Genomic DNA, 16,717 nt, shown 5'->3' on the forward strand with positions numbered 1-16,717 from the left:
TTACTAGTTTAAAAGGTATTTCAGATGCTTATTTAATAACTTGTTCTATTAAGCAAGTTAACATACAAAAAGAAGCTTTATAAAAGGAGAAAAAGAAAGGAAAAACAATTATAAATAGTTGTATATGATACAACTGTGACTTCTTAGCATTATCATTGTAACTTACATTCATAGGCATAATGCTAGTTTATTGTTTACAGCCTACTTTAAATATGAGACTTTTATCAGTTATTAAATACTCATTACATTTGTGTTTACAGAGGATCAACTCTGTTATGTGTGGCTTTTACCTGGAACTAAATAGAGAAAATCTTCTGAATAATAGCTAATTAGTCACAGAGTTATAAAAGGTCACACATAAATAATGCAAGAGTTTAACTTTTCACACAAATTAATAATTTTTCTTTACTTTATTATATAGACAACAGAATTATAAAAGTCATGACATCTTGACCGGGTTTGATAAGTTATATTGTTCAAGTAGACAATCTAATATGTAAGAATTCTTAATGTTAATTATTAATATAGTAATTTATTTTAGAAGATTGTAATAATAATAATCAAATATATGTCTCATACAGTTTTGGAAAGAAATAAGAGTTTTAGTAATGTACCAATTCTAATAATGCAAATTCATAGCACAAGTATTAATTCTATTTCTAATAGCACAGTTATAATCCCTTATAGATAGTTTAATATTGTTGTTTATAAATACCATTACTACAATGTATGGAAAATAACTATATAAATGACTAATTGAAGCATTGCACTCTATGGGTACAATATTACCTATACCAAGACATGAAATAATAATAAAATGACTAGCTATTTATTAATCTATACTATGTTGATGGAATGCATTCATGTAGTAAGATTTTACAGTCAAATTTAAATATATACATGCATGAAAGTATTTGATGTTCTCTGATTTTAGTTTTGTTTTCGTTATTGAAGAGCTCAAGCTAGAGTAATATTTCTTCTTTAATGCTAATGTTTATCTTGAAGGTAAATCTGTTTGAACTTTTAAGTTCAAACAGATTTGAGGTGTTAGACACTTCACGTTTGAGACTTGGTGTGGTTGAAACACTATTTGTTTGTTTAAAATATGTTAATACAATGTTTTTCAATTTTTTTGTTTCTCAGTGGTCCAAATGGAAGATTTTTTTAAACACATATAGAAATAGTTATACTTGTTTTGTAATAACTTCTAAAAGAAAAGAGGATATAACTAATATACTAAATACCATAGGTCCTAAGACAAAGCAAACGTCTAATAAAACAATCAACCTGAAAGCACGATAAATATTTATAAAAATAACTGACACAACTTTGTTATCTATAAACATTAATGGTTTAAATAACCCTATAAAAAGGTCAAACTTTCTAAAATATCTGAAATTACAAAAAGTCCAAATTATATTTATACAAGAATCCCATCTAAAATTAGAGGAAGATTTCATATGGAAACCCAATGACTATCTAATCCTATCTCATTCCCAGTATAAAAAAAAAAAACAAGAGGAGTTATAATCTTAGGGAAAAGAAGTACCATTATTCCACAGATCATTTACAAACATGAAGATAAAGAAGGGTTATTATCAACTGTAATAATAAAATATCAAAATAAAATTTGGACTTTAATAAATATTTATTGGATTCCTGGAGTTGGACTATCTACTGTTAAAAAACACATAGAATTGATTAACAAAGTATATAAAGGTATGATAATATTGGGGAGAGATTTTAATTGTATTCTGGATAGCTCTGAAACAACTAATAAAAGAAATTTACGTCTTTCACCCGTAGGTAAATATTTCAAGAGATGGATAGAAAACTTAAATTAAGTTTAAAGTATCTAACTCACTAAACTATTCACACAGTGATTATCGCTTTAATACTCAAACAAGAATAGATAAAATACTTATATCTTCTGACTTAACAACAGAATAGTAAAATTTTCTATTATTCCATGTCCTCTTTCAGATCATAACGCCTTAATCATTAAAGTACAAATGGATTTTAAAAGATTAAATCTAGTAACAAGAATACCAGCCTACATTTTTAAATTAAAGGAATTTAAACCTTGGCTAGATACAGAAATTAAATATTTTTTAGAAACAAACCTGATTAAAGATACAAACAATACAATAACATGGGACACATTAAAGATCTTTTTATATGGCAAAATTGTTACATGGTTTAAAAATAAAACAAAAGAATGGGAATCTGAACTACACAATATTCAAAAACGAATAATAGAATTAAATATAAGCTATTATGATGTATCAGAGGATCAGGGAAAAAAAAAAAAAAAAAGGAGAAGTTAAAGATTTAAACAAGAAATATAATGAAATTCTTACCCATAAGACAAATCTAGCTTTGGAAAAACTAAAATTTGCCTCAATATCAACATCCCCAAAACACCTCCATAACTTAGCTATGAGAATTAAGACAGAATTCTGAAAATAATATCATAAATATAATACACGAAGGGGAAAAAGAAGGTATCTGAAGTAAATGATATTCTTGAAGCCTTTAAGTATTATTATGCTCATCATTATGGAAATAAGGCTAGCAATACTACTTCTTTAGAGCTGGAATTTAAATGTCCTTTATTAAATACATTACCTGCACAACTAAAAATAGACCTGGATAAACATATCTCCATAAAGGAAATAAGATAAAGGAAATAAGATATAATCAAAGTAAGTAAGAATAACAAATCACCAGGAATGGATGGAATTATATAAAATTCTCCCAAATGCAGCAATTTCTTTGTTCCATAATATGCTAAATGAAATTCAAACACAAAATATAATCCCACCATCCTGGAAATACTCACTAGTTACTCCTATAAAAAAAAAGATAAAAAAAGACTTATCCCAGTGTAGCTCATATAGACCAATATTTCTGCTTAACAATGATTATAAAATTTTTATGTCTATCTTAGTGAATAGAATTTAAAAATCATTGACTCACGTTATAAATGAAGACCAAACAGGCTTTATATTTGGTAGACACGTATGATAACATTCAGAGAATATTAACTATTATTGAAGCTTTGAATAGAGATAACTTAGAAGCCCTTATAATTACACTTGATATAGAGAAAGTATTTGATTCAGTAAATTGGGATTACTTATTTAAAATTCTGTTTTTTTTTTTTATTTTCCATCAAACTTTATAAATTTAATAAAGAACATATATAAAGATAATCTAGTTTATGTAAAGTTAGGTCCACTTACTTCAGAGGCTTTTAAAATAACTAAAGGCTCTAAGCAAGGCTGTCCTATGTCTCCCATACTATTTGCCTTAGTGATAGAACTATTTGCTTCTACAATACGAAGTGAACTAAAAATAGAAGGAATAAAATTTTATAATCAATATATTTCCAAAATCATGTTATTTGCTGATGACATCTTGTTGACTTTAAAACCAAAAGAAGAGACCATACAAGCATTAGAGGAAAAAATAAGAGTTTTCCTCCACTTCAGGTCTTTATTTCAACAAAGCAAAATCAAAACATATACTCTTGAATAGAGATGATGTTTATCATCTGAGTGAGTATCAAATTATTGGAGAAAGTTTCACTCGAATACCTAGGAATTCTTATAGCTGACAACATAAATACTACTATAACTTTAAATTATAATAAAATTCAAAACTTAATTCAAAAACAAATTGATACCTGGAATAAATTAACGTTAAAATTTGAAGATAGATTACAGATAATAAAAATTATATTATTACCCCAAATAAACTATATAGCATTAGCAATTCCTATCTTACCAAACAAAAAAAATTATAAAAAAAAATTCAGAAACTCTTGATGGGCTTTCTATGGTATCCAAAACAACAATAGAATTGCTTTCACACACCATATTAGACCCTGGGACTTGGGAGGAATTAAATTTCCAGATATAGAGACATACATTAAAGCTTCCATCTTTAAACTTGTACTACAATGAATAAACCCAAACTACTCGTCTAGGTGGAAAACTTTACATACAACTTTTTTCTTAAATGAAAATAAAACATTAAAAAATATAGACTTGAAGAATCATAACATATTCTGGCACTTAAGTAGCAATCTACAAAACAATACAACAAAACCTACCAATTTATCATACTTAAATAACATATATAATCTATTTAGAAATTTCTTAAAAACAAATTCTGATATAAAACCTTTTAATACAAAGAATTTTAAAGAAAAAATTCAAGAAAAAAAATGTATTAAATGGGAAACTAATAATTTTATTTGTTGGTTCCAATGCTTAAACAATTCTAGCACATTAAACATCCAACAAGTAATAGATGAATTTAAAATACTTGATAAAGATAGAGATGCAATAAAGTATTGCATCACGCAAAAAGTTTGTGGGAGGTTATTAATAATTCAAGTTTTAATTCTAAGCCAAAACTCATAAATTATATACAACAAATAATTTATGACAAGCATAACACGTTAATTTCTATATCTAAAAATATATAAAATATTAATAGTGTATAAAACCAAAATAACTCAAAACACGTGGAATACTATAACAAAAGATCTGACTTGGAGCCTATCTCCTGAAAGTAAAAATGATCTTCTGCAATCAGTTAAATTAACCTCTAACTTCCAGATATGGAAAATCTTCACATGGAAATTTTTGCTTAGAGCTTTTTATACCCCAAACAAAATTGCTAAATTTAATCCTAATCAGAAAGCTACTTGTTGGAGATGTACTTTAAATTGTGAAGCAGATTGGTCACATATTTTACGATTGTATTAAAAAGTTCTGGGATGACATTAATAAATTTCTTCAAGCCATTTATAATGATACATTTGTTTTAACAAAATCATTAAGTTTTTTTTGAATGATGATAACTGTTAATAAGAGAGATCAACTTCTTTTATGGACTATTCTGGCTGTGGCCAGAAAATGTATAACAAGAAGATGGAAATCCACAATCTCTCCAAGTTATGAAGACTTCATTTCTCTTTTAAGGGAATCGGCACTAAAAGAAATAAAAGTTAAAGAAGAAAGAATTTTCCCCAGACGTTGGATTAACAACCCGTGGAATAGAGTCATGATACTCAAAGGCACACTACAAAAAGACACAACTTTCTCTTCATGAATTTAAAAGGGACATGGAATAATGTGAACTTAAAGGAATATATAATTATAAATGTCATATGTTTTTTTTTCTCTGTTTCCTTTCATTGGACCATTTGTAAATATTGTACATATTGTTATGATTATTAACTACTTCTGTTAACTTGATCTGCAATTAATAGTGACTCACAATTTACTCATAAACATAAAAAAAAAAAAAAAATCTGTTGAGTAAAAAAAAAAAAAAAAAGAAGGGAGTCACCATAATGATCTTGGGTGAGACTCTTCCTGTAAGTTTTTCTACCCTTTCCACTGAAATCCAGGGTACTTCTGAAGATTCAGGAACAGCCCTGTTCAAGAAAGAAAAGGTATCTGTCTTCCAGGCCTTCTTTCATGGAATCCTGGAGAAGAATCTTGCCAAATGATTGTTCAAAGAGCAGGTAAAGAGGTTCACAGGTTCATAGATTCATACTAGGCTATCTGCCCCAGGGCATTTATAAGCCTAGCCAGAGTGTGTGTGGCTTTCACCACCCCTTAGGATGAGAATACTATACCCATTAGTTTGCTGTGCCTCTGTCCAGCAGTGATACAGAGATGATTCCCGGGGTAAACCTACTATCTCCCATCCACTCGTCAAGATTTCTCTTGAACAGAGTCAGTGAGGGGCTCTGCCTCACATGGACTGGGATTCTGTTCCATAGTGTAGGGAGTCTCTGGGTGATGAATCTGTCCCTCCAGCACGCCCTATTTATATCCGTGTTGAGGTTTAAGTCTCTTGCTCTCGTGGCTCTGGTGGATTTGGATTTTTGAGGTGGAGCATGTCCATTAATTCCGGGTTGGACATGGCCTTGTATGTCAGGCACAGATCACCTCTGAGCAGACGGTATGCGACTGAATAGAGCTGGAGTTTCTTCAGTCGGGCATCGTATGACATATGTTTGAGCCCCTTTATCCTTTTGGTGAGGAACTTTTGGGGTCTTTCCAACTGCTGCAGGTGTCGGGTAAGGTACATTCCGAATGGGGCGTTGTACTCAATCATTGGTCTGATAAGTGAACAGTACAGGGGTACAATGACCTCTCCTGATCTGGATGTGAATCCCTTCATGATCAGGTGGGCAATGTAGAAGGTCTTCCTAACCACTTTGGCAATGTGAGTGTCAAAAGAGAGGTTACTGTCAAACTTGGGTCCCCAGGTCCCTGATAGGTTTACCACCTATGTGGTAATTAGGGGTTACCTTGTTTTTCCCAAAGGGTATGACTATACATTTTTTGGCATTTAGCTTAAGGCCATGGCTCTGGCACCAGTTATCCATTTCTATGAGACCTTTCTGGAGGATGTCTGTGTCTGATGGAGTGTCAATTATGGTGCCCAGTTTGCAGTCATCTGCAAATTTTGTCAGCCACAATCCCCCTGTGTTTGCCTGCACTTCAGAAAAATAAATGCCGAACAAGAGGGGGCCCAGGACTGAGCCCTGTGGGACACCGCTCGTGACCAGCTTAGAGTCTGACATGGCACCAGCAACTCTAACCCTGTGTGTTCTGTCCTTGAGCCAGTTTGCAACCCATCTTGTGACATATGGGTTTACATCTAAGCTGGTGAGCTTTTCTATGATGCCCGAGTGGGGTATTGTGTCGAATGCTTTTGCTAGGTCAAGGCAGGCTGTGTGAACTGCCTTACCCTCATCAATGGCCTTAGTGACTGTTTCGAAAAAGTCGACCAAGTTCAAGAGGCAGGATCTGCCCTTGACAAAGCCAAATTGGGTAGGATCCAGTGTCTGTAGGTCCCCAATGTCTTTATTTATGAGTTCCATTATGATCCTCTCCATAGCTTGGCAGACAAGGCTCGTCAAGCTTATGGGGCGGTAATTTCCAGGGTCCGTAGAAGCACCGCCTTTGTGGAGTGGGACCACAGTTGCCGTACGCCATTCTTTAGGTACGTATCCTGTAGTAAGGCTAAGATTAAACAGCAGCCTTATGTGTGGGTTTAGTTCCTCATTGAGTTCGTGTAGCACACAGCCGGGGACACCGTCCGGTCCCATTGATGCTGTGTTTTTTACTTTAGAGAGAGCAGCTCTCACCTGGGAATTTGAGATGTTTGGGAGGCTAGACTCTGGTGGGATAGATATTTCTCCTTTTGGGGGGGAGGGGAGAAATTTGCACTGAACCTGTCTGCCAGTATGTTGGCAATGTCTGTGGGTTCAGTGATTTTTTTTATCATTTTGGACTAATTCTGAGCATATCTGGGAGTTTCCACCCAGGTTTCTAACATAGCTAAAGAAGGCTTTATGATTGTCTTTTGTGTCATTAGCGATTTTTCTCTCAAAGTTGGCCTTGGATGATTTTATGAGTGATCGTAGTTTTTTGCTAGTATTGATCAGAGATGCCTTCCCACTTAGGGATTTTGCTCTGTCATGTAGTAGCTTTCTCCTCTTGTTGTAGAGTTTGTTTATGGCTGGAGTCCACCAGACCGGGCGCCTGCCTTTGGTGGAAAAGGTCTTGATTTTATTAGGGATTGCTTGATCCATACATTCCTGGAGGTGCTCATAGAAGGCATTTGTAAGGGTTTCAGCAGCGTGGGTTGTGGTTTCCACTGGCTCGGGGGCCTTGAAGGATACCACTCCAGTCTTAAGAAGTGTGAAGTTTGCTTTTGAGAAGTTCTTCACTGTGGTCTTTTTGGGGGGGGGTGGGGGCGGGATGTGGATCTCCAGTGAGATTAATTTATGGTCTGATCTCACCAATGAGGGATATACTTCCTGTGTGGAGCATTTTGTCCCCATGTTTGTGATGATCACGTCTAGTATACTTTCTCCTCTTGTGGGAATGGTGACTAGTTGTTCCATAGCATTTGAGTTTATGAACTCAAGGAACCTTTGGGCTAGGGTGTTGGGGCTTGAGTAATGTTCCCAGTCTATGTTTGGGTAGTTGAAGTCACCCAATATGATGGTGTTTGGAGAGACATTTATACTCTCCAGTGTCTTCAGGAAGGCTGTGTGGGTTTCCTGAGTTTGAGAAACTTACCACAGACGTATCAAACTTTGGAAGACCCCCTGAACTTTCTGCCCTTGTCCCACTCAGCTTGTGTGTCGCACAATTTTGCTCCAATTTAATGCAGAATGTCTGCAGAGTGAGAGTGCGCTATGAAGCTATATCCCAACCTAACAACGCTAGTCTACAAAGGGAAACTACCTAGTTCATGTACCAAGTGACTCTGGTATTACAGGTAACCACTTGAAGAGGTCCCTGGGACCAAAGATGGCTCAAAGGATTTGACTACCCTTGATCAGGACAAGTATCTCCTTGACATTTATGTGCTTGCAATCTAATCTTGGTGCCCCACACCCCCTGCACTTTTACCCCTCCTGAAAAACTGTGCATCTGGGCAGATTGTTGGTGCGCAGAGTGGGACCTGTTTTTGAGGATAACAGGTCTCTGCCAAATGATTTATCCAACTATAAAATCTATTGAACTGAGTGGTCGGGCGCTCCAGGAATACAATCCTGTGAGAGAGTCAAGAAGGACAAGTGCTCGCTTGGAATCCCAACTTAATTAAACAACGCCCAACACGTTGAAAAACACTTAAGACAAGCAAAAAGGACAAAAAAAGGCAGACCTACAAATATGAATACCATGTAGCCTGCAATGAGCTGCAACTGGAGCTAGACAGACAGTTTAGCCCCTGCACTAAGAGTGTTCAAGGTCTAAAAGGTAAGGTAGAGAACAGATAATGTTATCCAGTCTCAACAATTTTGAGAAACTGTGCATTTTTCTTATTCCTTGCCACATCCATGAATAAAACCCCCTCCCCACAGGTGAAAGAGGAAATGGTTCTATCACTCCTTGGGAACAGCATGCGATAAAGAAATATGAAAGAAGAGGACCAGATTACAAAGTGACATAATTTTGAATTTAGACACCATCACAACCAGGTTTAGGAAAGCTTGATACAGAACTGGTCTCAAAGCATTTTTCTTATTCCTTGCCACAGCCATGAATAAAACCCCCTCCCCACAGGTGAAAGAGGAAATGGTTCTATCACTCCTTGGGAACAGCATGCGATGAAGAACAGGAAATATATGATCTACAGGATGAAGAATGACCCCATGGATTGGAGAAATTTCCTTCCACTGCCATCTGTAACCTTGAAGGATTTTTCAAATAGAACCCATTTGTCTGAAACTGCTGCCTCATTGAAAACTGGAGATCCAGACTTTCTGGAAGTAAAAGGGTCCAGGGTTGGAGAGGGTCACAAGGTCTCTTGGCCAAGTCATTAAGACTATTTTATTTATTTATTGACATTTGTTAACCGGGTTTGTCCAACTGGGCTTGTGGCCCATTTTCAGTGGAGACTCGAGGAGAAAAACTCCAGTAGTACATTTTAAACAAATACAATTTTAAACAATATTGATGTTTTCGATTCACATATGTTGGGTTACATGTATAAAGTTGCTTTAAACAAGTACAATTTTAAACAATATTGATGTTTGATTCACATATGTTGGGTTACATGCATAAAGTTAAACTTGCATTAAAAAGAAGCTAAGTAACAATTTTACATTGATATAGTTCAATAGGTCAACAATAAAAAAATTTTGTTTGTAAAAAATTATGCAAATGCATAGTAGACACATTGGAGAGAGAGAGAGAGAGAGAGAGAGAGATGGGTGTAATGAGGTACTAAGTATGGTCCTGTTGAGGGTACATAAAAGGAAAGGAAGACTAGGTAGGGTCATGGGTTTGGACTGGTCTTGGTTTTGGTAAGTTCAAGACTTTTTGTAACCCTCTCGCCATTTCTTCTTAAATGTAAAATGACCTGTAATTTGTTTTGCCAAAACTGGATTAGGAGATGGAAAACCCCTTGGAAAAATAAAGGGCCAAACATGTTCCGTATCAGCTTGCACATTCAACAATACTTTTTGATCACCTCTGCAGCAGATGGGCCAAGCAAAAATCTCTATCCAAGGGAGAACACAGTCTCATTTTTTACCACCTGGGAGGTTATGAGAATGCAGCCATGCAAACCTTCTTCAAAGAACCAGTTGCCATAGCCCTGATAGTACCAGAATCATAAACACTGTAAACAGCAACCCATATAATAGAAGAAACTAAATTAAAACATTTCTCCTCACAATAAACTGCAGATAAAATATTCCTTACTTTCACAGTTAGAACATAAGCCTGAAATTCTAAAAAAATTAAAGTTGAAGTACACATCGTTCCTTATACTATTAAATTTCACATATTTATCCGTTTGTCAGAAAGAATAGAGCTGACTAGATGCTTAACAGCAGTGGATCAACTAGAGCTGTTCGGTAAGGTAACTAGGGTGTTCCAAGGTATTGTTCTAAGTCCACTGTTTTCAACATAGTTAACCAATAACATACACCTAGTAAAATGTCAAGTGTCCCTCATACAACATGTAGGTGACTTCACATCAATCTGTTCTGCCAGTAACCTAATTACTCTAACAACCTCACCCCAATAGTCACTTTCATCAGTTGAAAGCTGGCTCAATGTGTCAGCTTCACATAATTAAATGCTGCTACTGCTCCCTTCAAGCCCTTACACACAGTGTCTGCTAACACTCTTAAAGAAGTCACCCCACATACCAAATTACTAGGCATGGCAACCTGTTGCATATGCAAGTCAAATTTCAGGTTAAGAAAAAAAAAAAAAAAACTCTTCTTTCGGCTGCTCCAGTCAGGGGTCGCCACAGCAGATAAACCGTTTCCATTTCTTCCTGTCCTGTGCATCTTGCTCTGTCACACCAACCACCTGCATGTCCTCTCTCACCACATCCATAAACCTCATCTTAGACCTTCCCAGTTACCTGGCAGCTTCATCCTTAGCATATTTTTCCCCAATATACTCTGCATCCCTCCTCAGCAAATGTCCAAACCAACGTAATCTTGCCTCTCTGGCTTTGTCTCCAAACCTTCCATCCTGGGCTGACCCTCTAATATACTTATTCCTAATCCTGTCCATCCTCGCCACACCCAGTGCAAATCTTAACATCTTTAACTCTGCCACGTCGAGCTGACTCCTGCCTTTGTCAATGCCACTGTCTCCAACCATTATAACATAGCTGGTCTCACTACCCTCTTGTAGAGCCTTCCCTTTCACTCTTACTGGTACTAGTCTGTCACAAATCACTCCTGACACTTCGCCACCCACTCCATCCTGCCTGTACTCTCTTCACCTCTCTTCCACACTCACCATTACTTTGAACTGTTGATCCCAAGTATTTAAACTCATCCACCTTCGCCACCTCTACTCCCTCCACCCTCACCATTCCTCTATCCTCCCTCTCATTCACACATATGTTCTGTCTTAGTCCTGCTGACCTTCATTCCTCTTCTCTCTATAGCATATCTCCACCTCTCCAGGGTCTCCTCCACCTGTTTCCTACTCTCACTACAGATCACAAGGTCATCTGCAAACATCATAGTCCACAGGGACTCCTGTCTGATCTCGTCTGTCAAACTGTCCATCACCATTACAAATAAGAAAGGGCTCAGAGCTGAACCTTGATGTAATCCCACCTCCACCTTACAAGCATCCATCACTCCCACCACGGTCACACTACCTTTGTATATATCCTGTACCACTCTTACATACTTCTGTGACACTCCCGACTTCCTCATACAATACCACAACTCCTCTCTAGGCACCCTGTCATATGCTTTCTCTAAATCCACAAAGACACAATGCAACTCCTTCTGACATTCTCTGTACTTCATCAACTCTCAAAGCAAACATTGCATTTGTAGTGCTCTTTCCTGGCATGAAACCATACTGCTGATCACTAATCACCTCCCTACTTAACCTAGCTCGACACGATGGTGCAGCAGTTAGTGTTGTCGCCTCACAGCAAGAGGTTCTCTGGTTCGATTCTCGGCTGGAGCGCCTTCTGTGTGGAGTCTGCACGTCCTCTCCGTGGTCGAGTGACGTTTAAAGACATGCAGGTATGTGCATGTGTGAATGGGTGCGCCTTCTTTGAAGGTTAGGCTGGCACCTCGGCACTGTAAAGATCCACTGCCAATCATTAGTGGACCGGAGTTCCACTGTGGCGACCCCTAACCAGGAAAAGCTGAAAGACATTAGCTTTCAGAACTAAAACTACTTCACTGATTAATCCAGGAAACTCCATGCCTCTACACTCCTACTTCACTACGTGCCCCCCCCCCCAATATTCCTTAACCTCCAAGCTTCCATCCAAAATAAACTACACCAGTGCTGCAACAAAACGGCAAAACTTGTCACTAACTCACAGAATCCATAACTGCCTAGCTCTAAAAATGCTTCACTGGCTTGAATTACCCAAGCAACTCACATTCAGCTATTCTTGGTATACAAATTAGTATACATACCAGAAACAGCGAAGCCCTACTTGACTTACTGCATACAAACACCTCTGCTAGGCCACTCATCTGAAAACAAAATGCTCCTCACTAACAAACCACACCTATCAGCGGGAAATCTTTCTCTATTCCAGCTATGTAGCCTACTGCTGGAAATCCATCTCATTATCCCTTAAACATACTAGCAACCTTTTCAATTTTATGACCAATCTAAAGAAAAAAATCTGACACCTGGACTTGCACAGCTCTCAAAACAGAGGCACAACCACCACCTCAATATAACCATGCCTCTCACTCCAAATTCAGTAACACTTCCATATCTTAATGGGTAGTAACGACCTACAAGAAGCTCCTCACATTTTAATGACCTAGTACTAATGAGCACTATTTTCCTCATGTTTTTTCCATTAACATTTTTATCTAGCAAACGTTCTCATCAGATCCTTAAAATTTACCCTCCTCCTCATCAGATTCTACGCTTGTTTATTTTGGCAGCAGAATATTATATTTCTTGCCTCTATATTTTATTAAATAAAGACCCACAACTGGGTGTGGGTAATGCTGGATTTACACACAGCTGATGTGGTTTGACCACAAGGGCAACATCTCCAGAAGGATCACAGGAAAAGGTTACCTTACTCTCAAACTTTAATATGACATTCTTTAAACAGACATCTTACTTATCCAAGCACTTGCCAATAAAACCTGCAGATCCATTACAGTCTCACCAAAACAGGAGCACAATTGCTAAACACTACAAAAAGTGAAATTGCTCCTAGCCAACAAAGCTGATGCACTGTTCTGCTCTTAACTTTTCGAATTCCTTTGCAACCAAAGAATACCCCATCACACCACAACTTTTAGGACCCATACAATTCAGAACTCGCACAAAAGGCCCCTCACTCAGAACTCCGAAGTACAGTTAATTGCTGCTCTTACACAGAATCCAAACATTTGGGAATCAGCCCCCCCCCAATCAAAGATGCAGAATTCTAGGCACAACTAAATGCCAACGTCATACAATGTCTCCATTACGTAAGCCATCACTAATTTCACCAACCCTCAATCAACCCCCTTTCACTGGGTACCTTATTCACACATCTCCATAACGCATTTAAAAATGTATACAACCACCACAGCCCAATGAACACTGTGCATTATAAACAGCTTAGCATGTTTTGTTTAAACAGTTTCTCTCAAACTGAATATGTGAAAACGCATTACACGATTGTACTATTCTACAGGCTGCAACTGAAATCATTCTTCTGTTATCAGAGTTCAGCCCTAGTCAGCAAATTCAAATAAAATACAGACAAATACACTGTTGTTGTACCTTTCGGCTTTTCCCGGTTAATACACTATACAATTAAAAGAAAGTGTGCTTATGAACACAAGTCATATGTGCACGCGTTCACCCGCAAATAAAGGTCCTCAAAAGTGTAACAAATACACATTTCCATAGATTAGGTGTTACTTCCCGCTCATACGAGTTTTCCCCAACTTCAAATATTTCAGAACTGAAAACGTAACTGAAGATGAATGATACAACAAAAACAAGTAAAAAGGCTCACCGGTACAGCCAAAGCTATACAACAGTTTCTGAAGGAAAGAAAAATTCTGCCAGTCAACACATACATATACACTGAAGAAAACCAACGAAGTTGAGGCAACTACATAAATATATATATTTACTGTAACAATCCAGGACAGTTATTACATTAAAAATCCAGTTACAAGAACTGCATTTAGTTTTCCACAAGTTTGCAAGTGTGCAACACAAAGCAAAAGATGGCAACACCCCAATACAGAATCAGACAGACATTTTGCCAGCCGTAAGCAACTTGTTATAACACATTATAGACAAATGCAGTGTGCCACCTCTACAGAAGTGTAAGGAAGGACAGCCTGCAAGTTTATGTACACTTCCCATCATACGTTTCAACCTGCAGTAACTGAAAACAGGAATACATACCCTTGAAAGCAGGAACATTCAGCTAAACAAAAATCTGGATATCTAACTAGTAAACAATTGTAAGTAAATAGAATCAAGCCTTAAAATAAAGGCAATAGTGCAAAATATGGGCAGTTGAGAGCTCTGCTTCCCCTACTGTTAGCTGCGTCTTTGGAACAAAGCTGAACAGTCCTCTCCATGATCAACAAAACTGTGCAAGTTGAAAACACCGCCACACATCCAAGCTGACAAATTACATGCCCCAGTGATAGCCTCCTAAATTTACTTTTAAACATATACATAATCCGTGAAATCAAAAGGCAAAAAATGTACACGAAGCACAACGGGAAAGGAAATCAGTGGAAAATATTTCTCAAAACATACTCAGTTTTACGTGCAAAGGCAGCAAAATAAACATCCAAAACTGTTCTGCTGTTAGCACAGGAAAAAATAAATAAATTCAACATGGATTCAAAACATCACACAAAGTCCAGCGCTCTGTTTAAATCGTATAACCTTCCAGAAGACCCACGCTAACACGCCTCGAAAGGTCTCTGTAGGAACAATACTTAACACCTAAAACCAATCCACATAAACTTAGTATGCAAACTGTCAAAGACGAAATGTTACCAATACATTAATTCCAAATGACACACCCACCAGGTAAAACACCCGTCTACTTTAAGTCCTCCACAAATAAGGGCAGCCCCCATCAAATTTCTGCGTACAGCCGGGCTTACTTGTAATACGTTTCAAAAATATTGCACGAAATAGTGGTGTGTTTTAAAACGAATACTTTTTGGTGGAAGCTTATCATCAATGTCAGAAAGCCAAGCATCATGTGACCATATGTGCGGGACATGCTACACTAGATCATAACAATTTCTTCAGAAAAACGTATTTCTCGGTTACAACAATTTAAGTACTAAACATACGATAAAGCGCTTAATAAACACTCTTAAGAGGTCTGATGAGTGTAACAACGAGGAACACACATGGCAAGTAGAGAAATGCACCCATTCTACCAGCCACCAGATAAATACAACCCACACTGACATTAATTGCTAATCACAGATAAGCAACAAAAAATAAAAGGGACTGGGTGATAACAGTAAAAGATCGACCACATCCCCCATTAAAAGACCCACAGATCACTCCACCATCCTGCGGCCTACTCTTGACAGCACACAGCTGAAAACGAGACACCGGTACGCAATCCACAAGGTAACTAGTACGCAATCTCCTGTTACTCACATGTTTCGTTTCCTGACTGCTCGACTCCCCTGAGCTCCGAACTTCAAAACCTTTCTATTCACTAATCTAATGATGTAGATTTTCAACCCTTAAGCCAAGACGTTAAGAGGAAATCTACACGCCTGATAATAACTGCAAGACGCCACGGCCTCCAAGAGAACAAGATCAATCTCGCGCTCTCTTCGTCTCCCAACTACACACATGCACTCGGTACTCCCCCCCTCGATGACGCAGGAAAAAGTGAAGGTAGGCCAACTTGCTTCTCGCGTTTTCTAGAGAGCTGTAAACAGTTGTTTCAGCCTTTTCGTGCCCTTTGTGTAGAAACGTGCTTGTACAGTTTCCATAGTTACCAGTCAGGGTTCCCTAAGCTTCCTGTTAGAAGGTATGTGACTGTAGGTGATAGCAGCCTACCATTCACCTGACACAATCTTTCTCGGAAGTTATTCGCTTAGCTAAATTTCAGAATAGTATTCGTACATTCTAGTGTGAAATTACGACTACAATAATGTAGTTATACAATCTGTGTGTGCCTTTTCCTGAAACCATCACTGTGTTTTTATTAGCTGTTATATGTTTAAGAGACTATACGTTGCCCTTTGTCCCTTTCCGCGAAATGCAACATCCAGCATGCCGACATTCAGTCTTAAACAATATGTAGTTACGTTATTGGGTGTGGATAAGTAAAGTCATTACATGGGTCGGGTTTGAGGCGTCTGTAGACAGTAACGTGGCCTTCCACTATTTTATATATATGTTTAGTAGGGAAATTCTTCTTCATTGCGAAACTTATAAGCAAGGGTATGGCATCTTGGTCCAAGGAAGTCTTCATTCAATTGTATCTCCCTCCTCCCGTCAGACCAATCATTGAATTATCACCTGTATCACAGGCAAATTTACATTTATACAAAAGTAATCAAACTGTATTAAACTTTATACTTCACATCTATTGCTATATATCATACAACCTAAGCGACATTACATTATTCAATTCCTGTCCATTTTTTAAACAAGGAACATCTTTATTAAACCATCAGTTACGACATAAATAATCA

At 37.2% G+C, this 16,717-nt stretch overlaps 1 protein-coding gene across 1 annotated transcript in view; it reads right to left on the reverse strand.

Annotated features, from left to right (window-relative positions):
* PTGES3 (prostaglandin E synthase 3) overlaps nucleotides 1–15,915 on the reverse strand; it is a 599,571-nt gene extending 583,656 nt beyond the window's left edge. Inside the window, exon 1 of the mRNA XM_044083635.1 lies at nucleotides 15,666–15,915. Within this exon, the coding sequence (XP_043939570.1) occupies nucleotides 15,666–15,667 (2 nt within the window). The 5' untranslated portion in view covers nucleotides 15,668–15,915. The remainder of the gene's footprint in view (nucleotides 1–15,665) is intronic.
* Nucleotides 15,916–16,717: the final 802 nt, after the last annotated feature.

This window comes from Protopterus annectens, chromosome 9.part0 (genome assembly GCF_019279795.1).
Source record: "Protopterus annectens isolate FY-2018-M chromosome 9.part0, PAN1.0, whole genome shotgun sequence".
NCBI lineage: Eukaryota > Metazoa > Chordata > Ceratodontiformes > Protopteridae > Protopterus > Protopterus annectens.